The sequence below is a fragment of the Lemur catta genome, chromosome 15, assembly GCF_020740605.2.
Source record: "Lemur catta isolate mLemCat1 chromosome 15, mLemCat1.pri, whole genome shotgun sequence".
Classification (NCBI taxonomy): Eukaryota; Metazoa; Chordata; class Mammalia; order Primates; family Lemuridae; genus Lemur; species Lemur catta.
In genome coordinates, this window is record NC_059142.1 from 29,709 (window position 1) to 42,756 (window position 13,048).

At 43.4% G+C, this 13,048-nt stretch overlaps 1 protein-coding gene across 1 annotated transcript in view; it reads right to left on the reverse strand.

Moving 5' to 3' along the window:
* Positions 1 to 866: 866 nt before the first annotated feature.
* Positions 867 to 13,048, reverse strand: part of CCDC144A (coiled-coil domain containing 144A) — a 42,629-nt gene continuing 30,447 nt past the window's right edge. The window contains exons 7-10 of the mRNA XM_045569624.1: positions 10,411 to 10,501; positions 5,157 to 5,194; positions 4,516 to 4,724; positions 867 to 1,141 (exon numbers count right to left, since the gene is read on the reverse strand). Of these exons, the coding sequence (XP_045425580.1) occupies positions 4,697 to 4,724; positions 5,157 to 5,194; positions 10,411 to 10,501 (157 nt within the window). The 3' untranslated portion in view covers positions 867 to 1,141; positions 4,516 to 4,696. The remainder of the gene's footprint in view (positions 1,142 to 4,515; positions 4,725 to 5,156; positions 5,195 to 10,410; positions 10,502 to 13,048) is intronic.

Consider the following 13,048-nt stretch of genomic DNA (forward strand, 5'->3'; position numbering starts at 1 on the left):
GTATTAATTCTGACCTAATTAAAAATTAATAGACTTTACTTTAGAGCAGTTTAAGGTTCACAGCACACTTGAGTGGATGATACAGAGATTGCCCATACGCCCCCTGCCCCCACATGTGCACAACCTCCCCCTTGTCAACATCCCGCATCAGAGTGGCCGGCACGTTTGTTAGAGTGGATGAAGCAACATGGATGCATCGTTATCTCCCAAAGTCCATAGTGTACACTGGGGTTCACTCTTGGTGTTGTGTGGTCGATGGGTTTGGACAAATGTACGATGACGTATCCACCATCCCAGTATCACACAGAGTAGTTTCATTGCCCTAAACAACTATCCATCCCTGCCTCCCCCAACCCCTGCCAACCGCTGATCTTTTTTCTGTCTCCCTAGAATATCATATCCTTGGGATCATACCTATGTAGCCTTTTCAGACTAGCCTCCCTCACTTAGCAACATGTATTTAAGGTCCCTTCATGTTATTTTGTGGCTAAATAGCTCATATCTTTTTGATTCCTGAGTAATATTTCATTGTCTGGACGTGCTACAGTTTGTTTATTCATTCACCTGTTGAAGGACACCTTGATTGTTTCCAATTTTAGGCAATTATAAATAAAGCTGCCATAAACATTCATGTGCAAGTTTTTATGTGGGTGTAAGTTTTTGACTCCTTTGGGTAGACACCAAGGAGCAGGGCAGCTGCAGCATCATGCTGCTCTTTTATACACAGCCCACGCCCTCTCCCAACCCCCGCTGAGAACCATGGAAAGCCACAGAATGTGTCTTGCCCGCCTCTGTCTCCAAGACTTACACCTGAGGTCCTCAATAAATATCTATTGAAATGAAAAATTCAACTAGACAGTCACATCTCAAATTTTCCAGAACACTTTAAATTTCATTTTATTTTATTCTTTGCAACAAAGGTGATTTAATGTAAACACAACCAGATGAAGACTGCAAATGCTGTGTAAGGCTTTCCGTAGTTAAACATTTCACAAACTGGTTTGTTAAAGAAGCCCTTTGAGAGATGTTGATTCCTGCTTTGGGATTCCCAGGATGCAGTCGCTGGAGGGACGGTGAAAGGCACCTAGAGCTGGCAGCAGGCCTCGGTCAAGTCCTTTCCCACACGGGCCCTTGGTGTCCCCTGTGAAACAAACACAGGGGTTGGACTGGCTGACCTCCAAGTTCCTTTACATGAGGCTGTTCCAGGAAGGCCCCTTAGATGAGCCCCCGTCTACCACGCTGGGAGAAGACAAGGGCTAAGAAGGCAGCTGTGTGGGGAGAAGGTCTCCACCAGCGACGGTGCCACTCGCAGGGTGGGGCCCCAGGCCCTGGCAACAGGAGGGAAGAGGCTAGGAGCACCCTCGCCCCCTTCCACTGCAGATGACCCCTTGTACCTTTTATTTTTGCAATCTGTTCATTTGAACATATTGACCGTAAGAATATTCACGGAGCACTTACCAGGAGCCCTAGGCTCAGTGCTCTTAACGGACTGATTTAATTCTTATACAGCACAGTGATGGAGGGATTATCATCGTCCACACTTCTAGATCCAGTGCACCCCACACATATTTAGTGAGTGCATACCATACGCCAAGGCTCTGGCTTAGGGCTTCAGTAGTGAATAAAAGGGGCAGAGTCCCTGGCCTCGCACAGTAAGCCATCGAGATAAGTGAGCAGAAGGTGAAAGTGTTACTGAAGAAACAGAAGGGGAGCAGGGAGGGCGTGGAGAGTGGTGGGGCAGAGTGGGGCTGACTTCCATGTGAGACACGGTAGCCAGGGTGGGCCTTGCTGAGAAGGTGAGGGCTCAGCAAAGGCTGGGAGGAGGAGGGAGAGAAAGTTAGCTGAGTGGGTTTCTGGGGAAAGAGTCTTCCAGGCAAAAGGATCAGCCACAGTGAAGGCCCAGAGGGGACTGTGTCTGGCACAGAGGAGTGGCGGAATGGGGACCGATGATGGAGGGCCTGGTGGGCCGCTTAAGAACTTGGGCTTTTCTTAGCCACAAATGGGGGGCCAGGCAGGGTTTGAGCAGAGTGACACCATCGCCCTGACTTCTCTGTCCAGAGGGGACTATGCAGAGGGACGGAAGAGCAGACACGCAGAGGCCCTTTGCATGCAGGCTGCCAGAGTCAGCCAGCAGAGACGGGACCAGGATGGTGGCTGGGACCTGCCGGTAGCAGTGGAGGGGTGACAAGGGGTGGGATTCGGGGTCTGCTTGAATGGTAGAGCCACCATGATTCCCTGAGGAAACTGGCACTGACTGTAAAGGCCTAGGACAGAAGCCCTTCCCTAAGCCCTGTCCTTGGGCAGCTCTGTGGGTGGCCCTTGGGAAATGGGGGTTCCAGGTCAGCTGCGTTTCCAGGTAGGCTGGTGATGCTGGGCTGTCCAGAGGTGGAAAGCACCCCACTCAGCTCCCCGTCTCCGGACTGCATGGTCCTGAATCCCAGTTCCACTTAGCCTTACCATCAAAGGCACCAGGGTGGTAACTTCCTACTGCACTCCCGGGAAGGTGACTTCCCAGTCACCTGGCCCAGCATTCCAGTTAAAGAGGAAGCAGGCAGAACCGGAAGTGCATTCGTGCCCAAGCACCCCCATACCCAGCCAGGAACTGGGGCCTGTGTCGGGGTACAGGCACAGAGCAGAGAAGGGGGCTCCTCTTAGCGCCGCTGAAGTAACGTCAGCCTACCCACCGAGCTAGCCGGTGTCGGCCATGCAGTCACAAGGCCAGCCTTTCCTGGACACAGCACTGGCGCTGCACTCCGAGATCTGGGTAACGGAGTCCTGCTCCGCAGTCCTGAGCTACCTGAGGATGAGCACATCAGGAACCCGGCCAGGCCTCTGCTGCATCATTTTTAAAATGGAGACAAAGGGGTCTATCCAAGAGAGCTGAAAGGGAGCGCACATGTGAAAACCACTTTATAAACTAGAAAATGCCGCACAGAGGTCAGGCGAATGCTCACAGCCTACGCCCTGGGGTGAGGGCATCAGACACAGTAAGGATGCCATGCTGGCCAGGTGGGGAAGTGACTCATTCTAGCCAAGGGGGACAGATAGAGGCCTCAAAGACAAAAAGGGGTCTTGAAGAATGGGAGGGATTAGCTCAAATAGAGAAGAAAGGTATTCCAGGTAGAGGGAGTGTCATGGGTAAAGGCACAGTCTACAGCTGCAGGGAGGCCACCAGGAGCTATGGAAGAGTTTTGAGCAGGGGAGTGGCAGAATCTGATTTCTTTAGAGGTCACCCTGGCTACTGAGGAGAGTCAGAGTGGAACTGCTAGGGCCCAGCTGAGCAACACTGAGGCTTGGGCCAGCTGCACTCTCAGGGGAGAGGGGAGCCTGCCCAGGTCCCTGCAGTCAGGCTCTGTGTGGGGAAAGGCAGGGGGAAGTGAGAAGCTGGGGAGGGGGCAGCCCAGGCCAGGCTGCTGCTTGTCATGCGGCCTGGATTTCCAGCTATTGACACAGACTCTGACAAGGAAAGCAAAGGCCAAGAGAGGCAGAGACAAAGGGGCTGATTAAATCCTTCTTCCAGGGGGGTTGTTCAGCCCTGCCCTGGGAAGGCTGGCTGGAAAACCTGGACCACAGCCCTTTCCTCCAGAGGTGTAGGCCCAGTTAGAGGTGGGGCTTTGAAAATGGCTGAGGAGTTTCTGCACCCGCACCCCACCCCAGCTGACCCAGCTCTCAAACCCATAATGTTTTACTCCTCCCTTTACAACCAGCGTCACTTATAGGACCACAATTTGAGACTCAGTTTTTCATTTTCTAGAAGGAGGGCAATGATAGTACCCACTTCATCAGGTTTGTTATAGGTCAGGTTCCCTAAAGAACACACTCTGAGAAGGAGCTGAGTCGCCAGATAAATATAGGACATCCAGTTAAATTTCGTGGGGGCTTGGTTCTTCCCGTGTGTCCTGCCTCATTCCCGAGTTAGAAGTTCCAAGCCTGCAGCTGATGAGGCTGGAGAGAGCCTTCTCATCACTGGCTGCAGGAGGACCCTCGCATGCCAGCTGTGCAGGGCAGCCTGGTCCGGGCTCCCAGCCTCTCTGCATTTGGCCTCCACAGGGACAGAGGCTGCAGGCAGGTGGCCAACGGCCGCCCCCATGTTTGGCCCTTGCTGGCTCTGGATGAGCAAGACCCTCACCCTCTCACTGCTCTACACACACATCTGTGTCCCACTGAAATCTCACCCACCCTGCATGCTCCTTTTTCAAGGACTCCAAGGGCCCTCTGATTAACACTGACTTTTCTGGTAGCTGGGCCACAGAGCACAAACCATTTTCTGTGTTCTCTGGAATGTGCTGGCTGGGCACCTTTGTTCCTATCTGAAATTCTCTCTTCCTCTGGACTTAGCTATACCCAGGGCCACCCTCTACAGGCAGGTTCCCTGTCACCTCCACCCTTCTAGCCACTACTACTGCCTACACGACTCTATTTAGCTCTTAAGGCCCATGTACAGCTTGAAATTGGAGGGAGGGAGTCTGGCCTTTGCATGTCCCAAATGCAAGGGCTTCTCTTAGATTTCCGTACCTCCACAGGCATCCTGCATAGAGTATGCTTTCTGTAAACGCTCTCCAGGTATGCAGTCAGGTGCCATTTTATTCTCATTGTACCGATGTGGAAAGTGAAACCCCAAGATCCTGCAGATCCTCAGGCCTCCTGATGCCAGGCTACGCTGCCACGTAGTACCGATGAGTGGTCTCCTCTCTCCTCACCGTAGTGGCATCCTTCGTAGGAGTCTGAAATGGGAGTGGGGTGAGGGCAGGGGTCTTAGAGAAGCAAGCTCCTAGCTTTCCTCCTCAGGGAGCAAAAGCACCTTGTCAGGTGGCAAAACAAAGAAATGACCCAAGGAAGACCTTGGTTCAGGCCGTGGAAGGAGGAATGGGTTGTTACAAGTATTTTGTCATCTTGGCCCACTGGAACTTCTGTCCACCCTTTGGACTGAGCTCAAGCTCTGCCCTTTCAGGAAGTCCTTCAAGGACAGCCCTTCTGACAGTTGTCTTCTCCTCTACTTCATGCTTATACACACTGACTTCTTGTGGCTTGTAGTCTCAGAAATGCTATGGACTCTGCTGTGGTTGCAGACAGGTCTCTCTCTGCCTCTACCCCCCCCCCCCTAGGGTTTAGCTTTCAATTGCCCCTTCCCAGTCCTTCCTTCCCCCAACACTTACCCCAGGGGTCCTTGGGCAGTAGGTATGTCCAAAGTTATCTGAGGATGAGATAAAGAATGGGAACTCCAGAGGGTGAAGGGACCACCCAATGACCTCAGGAGGACCTTCCTGAAAGCTCAGAGGACAGGAGTGGGGTGTCCCCACCTGGGCTTAGCCACAAATATATAGAATACAGTTTGGACTACTTCCTGATTTACTTCCCCTTAGGGCTGGGACATGAGACCTTTCTAGCCTTTACAGGTACTCAGAAAATGTTTGAGGAGTTGAATCACCCAGATGGTTCTACATTATCATCATGGCCACCATAGCTAACAGTTATTGGTCACTTACTATATACTCGGGATGAAGACAGCCAGGTTACTGTCAGGAGAGATACAAATACAGTTGACCCTTGAACAACACGGTTTGGACTGTATGGGTTCACTTTTATGCAGGTACTTCCCGATAAATATAATGCAATATTTTTGGAGGTTCACTATAACTGGAAAAATCTTGCAGATGAACCACATAGCATAGAGATAATCAACAAAATTAAAAAAAAGGTATGTCATGAATGCACAAAATATATGTATTATAGGTATTAGTCTATTTTATCATTTACTATCATAAAATATACACAATCTATTATAAAAAGTATACATTTCTCCAAATTGGGGCACACAGGCTACATGGTGCCATTTGCAGTGGACAGAAATGCAAAGAAATGTAAAGATGCAATATTAAATCATAACTGCATAAAACTAACTACCGCATATATTCTACTACTGTAATAATTTTGAAGCCACCTCCTGTTGCTATTGCAGGAAGCTGAAATGTTTCAAATATCCACTTAAAATGCCACGTGACACTAATCATCTCCAGCTGAGCACTCTGTCTTTCCAGAAAAAGTCATCTCTCATGGTTCTCACGCATTTTTCACCATTGTTATTGCAATACCACAAACTTTGACTAACACCATGGGACCTATATGAAATTCCATTATGATGCTGTAAGTGCTCCCAAGAAGCAGAAAAAAAGTCATGACACTACAAGAAAGAGTTGAGTTGCTTGATAAGTATCACAGATTGTGGTGTGGAGCTGTGGCTGTCCCCCATTTCAGACAGACATTCACCTTGTAAACAGAAGATGTACACTGATATCAACAAATACAGTACATTAGTATATGTATATTTCCTCTTCCTTATGATTTTTGTAATATTTTCTCTCTCACTTACTTTAGTATAAAAATATAGTCTATGGTATGCAGAACATACAAAACATATGTTAATTGACTGTTTATGTTATCGGTAAGACTTCTAGTCATTACATCTTTGGGGAGTCCAAAGTTATATGCAGAGTTTCAACTGCACAGGGGTTCAGTGTCCCTAGCCCCCACGTTGTTCAAGGCTGAACTGTACTGAAAGGGAAAAGTAGAATGAACGCTTCAGAACTGGAATTGGAAATGTCAGTAAGAACTCAGAGTTTTCAATACATTTTGATACAGAAATACAGACTAATGTAAGCATGCACGTGTATTTGTGCATACACATGTGCTCCCTGCTTTGCTCACGGAGGAAGCTTGTGAGCAAGGATGACCCCAATAGCCCAAAGCACACCGGCCACAACACGTGTCCAGATCATGGTTTCCAAATATCATTCTCCCTTAAAAGGAATCAGGGCTTCTAAAAACATGGCTGATTCCAGGGATAGGGCAGAGAAAATACAACATAAGCTTGGAACATTGTTTTCTGCCAGAAGGTACGGAAGTACTCGAAGAGTAATGGGGAGAGACCAAAAAGACATGAAGTCAGCTTGAAATGGCTACACTGACCAAATCTGGGGGCATTTGCCTACCAAAATTGTAAGATTTCCCTTCACCCCTCTTTGTCGATTTTATTTATTAATGCATAATATGAGGAATGAAAGAATGAGAAAATAATCATTTGGCAACAATCACCATAATAATTTACTCAGGCAGGAATCAGCAATGAATGAAATGTTCAATCTAGGGCATGAAATTCTGAGCAGCAGCCAGATATTTACAGAGCCTCCAAGTACCTTCACGCAAGAGCTTTCTGAAATGCAAAGGGCAAATAGCAACTTTGCCACAGACAACCCCAGCACATCCTTCTTCACTAAATAATCAGAGTCAACATTGGCCAGTCATGACACCAAGTGACAACATCTTCTTCCAGATATGCTGCATTGAGAGGAACTCGGCATCACTTCTGTGACATTCCTGCCTGAATGCAGCATAACCTGAATCAAATCATGAGGAACCTTCATAGGAACCCAAACTGAGAGAAAACCTACACAATAACTGACCTGTGCTCTGCAAAAATGTAAATGCCATGAAAATCAAAGACAGACCCAGGTACTGTCCCAGATTAAAAAACTCAAAAGACCTGACAAATGGACGCAACACATCATGGATTGTGACAATCCCTAATCTTGAATTTTCTTTGGCTATAAAGGATATTGAGATAATTGGAAAAATCTGAATAAGGTCTTATTAACTAAAAAAATATACAATGAGGTTTATATACTTAGAAAAAGGAGAGCTTTATATCTCATGAAGTATTTTCAACCTGCAGCGGTCATTCTGACAGGCTGGGAAACACGGCTGTCGCCTCAAGCCAAGAACACATGTTTCAAGGGATGGACAAAAGAAACACGATTTGTACTGAGCTGGATGGCTAAATATACATATTTAACAAGCTATTAGAAGAGTCATGAATAGTAATGAGAAGACCTGTGCATGTAATTGTGCTTTACACCTGCCATCCCATGATGGCTGGGGACTCAGTTTTAAGGTTTTTCTGGAGTCCCCTTGGCGAGAGGCATCTGTTCAGTTAGCAGGAGCCTTAGGATTTTATTTTTAGTTCCCAGTCTGTAGATGAGATGTTAATATTGAACCAATTTTAATTTCTAGATTTCAACAATTATGATAAAGCTCTATAAGATCATATAAGAAGATAATTCCTTATTACAGGAGATACACAGTGACATAGTCACAAAAAAAGACAAATCAGGTCTGCAACTTACAAAGAGTTCAGAAAAAAGTGTATATTATATATTTCTATAGGTAGAAAGAAAAGAGAAGGCAGAGAAAGGATAAAGCCAATGTAGTCAAACGTTAACATTTGAGGGACGGTATCCAACCAAGAATTCTTTGTACTATTGCTATAATTTTTCTGTATGTCTGAATTTTACAAAACAAAATACTTATACAATGAAAAATACATTTTAAATATCAACAAATTGTAAGCCATGGAATAAAATCAACCATGAATCCATTTTGAAAAAAGTAAATGAATCAATTGAAGGTTTCATGAGGAACAGAGATATTTACATATCTCAAATTACCAAGCCCACAAAATCCTAATTAATTACAAGGTGAAAAAGTAACTTTACAGATGAGAGACTGGCAGATACCACTGTTACTGATCAATGCTAACACCGCCAGTAATAGGACAAGCCAGATTGTAGGTCACATGACAGGATGCAACGAGAACCTCACAGGATCACTTCTGTGATACTCTTGTCCAAAATGATATGGTCTAAACCTAATCATAATGAAAGCTCAGAAAACCCAATGGAGGGACACTCTACATTACTGGACTTTACTCTTCAAAAGATTAGAGGTAGTGAAGGTCAAGAAAAGACTGAGGAGCTGCTCCAGACTGAAAGAATCTAAGAGACAGGACAACTAAATGCAATCCATGGATCTGAATGGGATTCTATGGTTACCAAGGACATTATAGACAATTAATAAAACTTGGAAAGAATCAGACCATTTAATAATTGCATGTATTCATGTTAACTTTCTGATTACCAAGACTGTATTGCAGCTACGTGGAAGGTCCTCACTTGTAGGAATACCCACTAAAGTAATCAGGGGTGATGGCACAATGCCACCAATTAATGCTCAAATAGTTCAAAAACAAAAAGCTCTCTGTACTAAAACTTGGAACTTTTCTATAATTTTAAGAATATTTGAAGAAGTTAATAAAAAATAAACAAATAAACAGATAAAGTAAGAAACCTTAGGCAAATTTTATTTTTCCATGAGGAATAAGTCATATAAATCAGTGCTTAAAATTAAAATTCTGCCAGTTCAGTGGTACTGTAACAACTGTTATAAATGCAAACATCGACAGTGACCACAGTCCCAGTATGTCGATATGATGTCTGTCTAAGCATACAGTGATGTCTGTCACTATATATAGTGATAAAAACTGGAAAACAGAAATTAGCCATCAATGTATGCCACTAATGTATTCTTGAAAACTTGCTTGTTTGGCTGATTAAGCAGCAGACACTTGGGCAGCCTGCATATGCTCAATGATACTGGTTTTCATTTGTGAGGTCTCCTCGAAAGTCTCCCAGTACAATATAATTTCTCCTTAACATCAGTACACATCTTCAGGATGCTTTTCAAATTAGATCTTCATGCAGATCTGACTCATCAGAAGATCCTAGAGCAGCAGCTCTATAGGATCTAGATTCCAATTCAGCAGCATATGGAAAGAAAAAGAAAGAATTACATTCTTTCCCTAAAGATTTAATACTAAGTGTAAGTCACTAAAAATAAGTTGAGAACTTTATCAGGGTTAATAAGAATGAAAAATATGTATGTATGACTACAAGACAAAATGACTATTAAATATTATTTGCCCACAGTAGCACACTGAATTAACTGTGATTGTGGTTAAGTGTCAGAGCTCTGGTTTTCCCATTCTTCATTCACTTATTCCACAACCATGCTGAGAAACAGGCAGTTTCCACACAGAGTCACAGATACCACGACACGTATAAAACTGGACACTATTGGAACACACACAAGGGCCATCTGTCCAAGTTTTGTGTCAATACTGTAGACTTTATGTGGAGATGAATGTAGGTTGAAACCTGAAGGACAAGGACAAAGTGTGCCAGACAGAAGGAAGTGGCAAACGCAACCAGCTGGAGCTGAGGAAGGACTTACTTCTAAGTCCTTCTTAGGACTTCTAAGTCCTTGTGCACTTACTTCTAAGTAGTCTAGTTTGGTGAGATGCTAGAGCAAAGGGGGAGAGGAGGGCAAGTGGCAAGAGAAAAGGCTGAATACCTTGACAGGGAGCAAACTGATTGGGGAGTTTTTATCCCGTGCCAAGGAATATGCAACTTTTTCTGAGGGCAAAAGTAAACCAATAACATAGGAAATGACTGATTTAAAATGTCACCTGTCAAGTGATTGCTTATGAACTGAAACGGCTGTCCCATTTTGGCCATAAACCTGAGAAGTTGAGGAGGGTTTGGTTATTCTGTGAACAGTTTCAGCCTGCCTCTGGACACTTCCACAGGGATGCAGGAATGAAGTATGGAGTCTGAAAAAAAGCCATACAGAGATGTCATGAGATGTTCTTAAGGCTATGGAACATGACGAATTCATGAGGCATAAGTATGCTCTTCAGTACAAATGTTTATGTTTTCACATCTTTTACTAGATGTGTCTAAGAAAAAATACTAAATGTAGTATCTATTAATCAAACAATGGAAAGGGATATCATTTGCTATATAGAGTTATATTTTCTTCTAACTCCTGCTGCATCTGAAATAAGTCTAATATTATTTAGAATGTTTAAGTAAACAAGAGACATTATCATGGGAATCATATCTCACTTACAAACTTTGGCTTTTAATACATGTCCAGACTAGACTTAACTTGAGGCTTGCTTCAACACAAAAATAATCCCATAAATGAAATACAATTCCTACTTATTTTACATTTACGTAATAGAAAATATATACGTATAATGCTATTTAATCTCATAAACATGCAATTATTATGGCTCTATTCTTGGATATCCATCATTCCAAAAGGGTGATGTTTTCTCTTAATTGTACAAACGTTGGACGATTCAAGTCATATTCTAAAATGAATATCTAATTCTTAGCAAAACCCTGCCTTTTATAAAAGGTTAAACCATTTTTCAGTGTAATGGATTTTTCCTTAAAATCGACTTTCCATTTTCCACTATTATAAATTTAAAATTTTAAGAAATGTTCTACGCTATTAACTTTTCACCGCAGAATCTTAAATACATCCATGAAGAAGGTGCTACTGTCACATTATGTGAAAATTCCATCGGCCAAGAGGAAGTAAAATTATTAAGCTATCTGTATTAGGACTAACATTTCTTTATTCATATGGCCACAAAGACTGCAGAAAATTTGCTTGAAAAATAGATAAGTATAGGTTAGAGCCAGTTTTCAAACTTAGTTTCTTTGATTCATGGCTCTCTAGAATTAGAAACAGGGAAAATAATATACAGCTCTTCCAACCGTAGCTGCGATTTCTTTCCAGAATTGGTACCAACTAATTGAAACATCTAATTATAGCTGTATTTATCTACTTAATTATGAAATGGGTGGGAATATCTCAAACTATATTGCAAGCATCCCCCTCTAGAGGGAGGGTTCTTACTGAAATCTTTTGTAGGAAAGGTATTTTCTCCCTGAATGCCCAGAACCGGGTCTGAAATAGTATACTGAATATAATAAATACTTTCTGATGATAATGATAATATGATATCCAGTGCCTGTTCAAATTTTTGAAAACAGGTTTCCCAATATTTTGAGAGACCGTTTTCCATAACATTTCTGTGACAATAACATTACAGACAGCACTTATAAACTGAATAATGTGACCAGACTATTACTAGCCAGGTCTTGTAAAATAACTCAAAACCAGATAAAAGGAGAGGGACTTAACGAAAGAATCTTACATAAGCATTAATAAACACAATGTCAACTGCAGGTTTTTACATGAATGACTTTAATTAAGGAAATACTACTGTAACTATCTCTTCTGGGGTTAGAGACGGAAGCTCAGAGAACAAACGGACAGATCCCAAATGCTGGCAGGAGCCACTCTGGAGGGGCCCCCAGAGGCTGAAAAAGAGGGTCTGGAGTGTTGATGGCTCCACTTTTCTCCTGGCTGGTGGCAGGCCGGGGGAGGGGGGAGTGTTATCTACATACACAAGTGAACATTGGCCAACATTAAAGGACATTTTAAAAGTTCTTTGCATTTTATCCTTCCTTTTCCCTGAAATCACAGATTTTCTTCTTAGTTCCCTTAAAAGAAGTTCAGACTTATTGTCCTCAATGGAATGACAATACAGTGTCTGGCACAGATTATGGAAAACAAAAGGACAGAAAAATGTCTTGGGGACATTAATCCCTGTCCTATTCAGTTAGACAAGGGTTCCATCCGTGGCTTTTGAGGTGTGTAAAGCAATAGCTTAGGAGAAACTGAACACTGCCAGGTGAAATAAAAAAAAAAATTCAGTTAAGCTTATGCATAATACTAATTCAAAAACCATGCTAGCTTCTTCTGGAGTAAAACACATATTTTTAATAAAAGTGCTTCTGCTTTCCCTGTGGCCTCTCTCTGTTTGTCCAGGTGGGGATTATGTCTCAGGTGGTAGAGGTGGGTTCAAGCCCAACATTAACAAGGCAGCACATCTACACCTTCATTTGTATCATTCCATTCTTAAAAGTATAAGGTGAGAAAATTACACGCACGTGAACAATATGCCGGCATTTTTTTGCTAATTGGAAGGATTCCCTCCTAACTGGTGATTTTCAAACTATGTCCCACAGAAATCTGAGGTCCTACAGAGGACACTGCAGGGTGAAGGGATACGGAAGTCACAACTTCAGAGCCCCCAGCCCTCCTTTAACTAGACAGCTCTACTTCTATCTGCCCTATGTGAAACAGTTTCATGCAATTTCTCTAAAAAAATGACAAGTTATATTTCTTACATAATCTTTTAAAAATGTCTGAAATGCTGTGATTTAGTCAAAGTCCTTAATATTACATAAAAGGCAACAGGGGCTCAGAGAGATTGCAGCCTGCCTGAGCTTTGCTC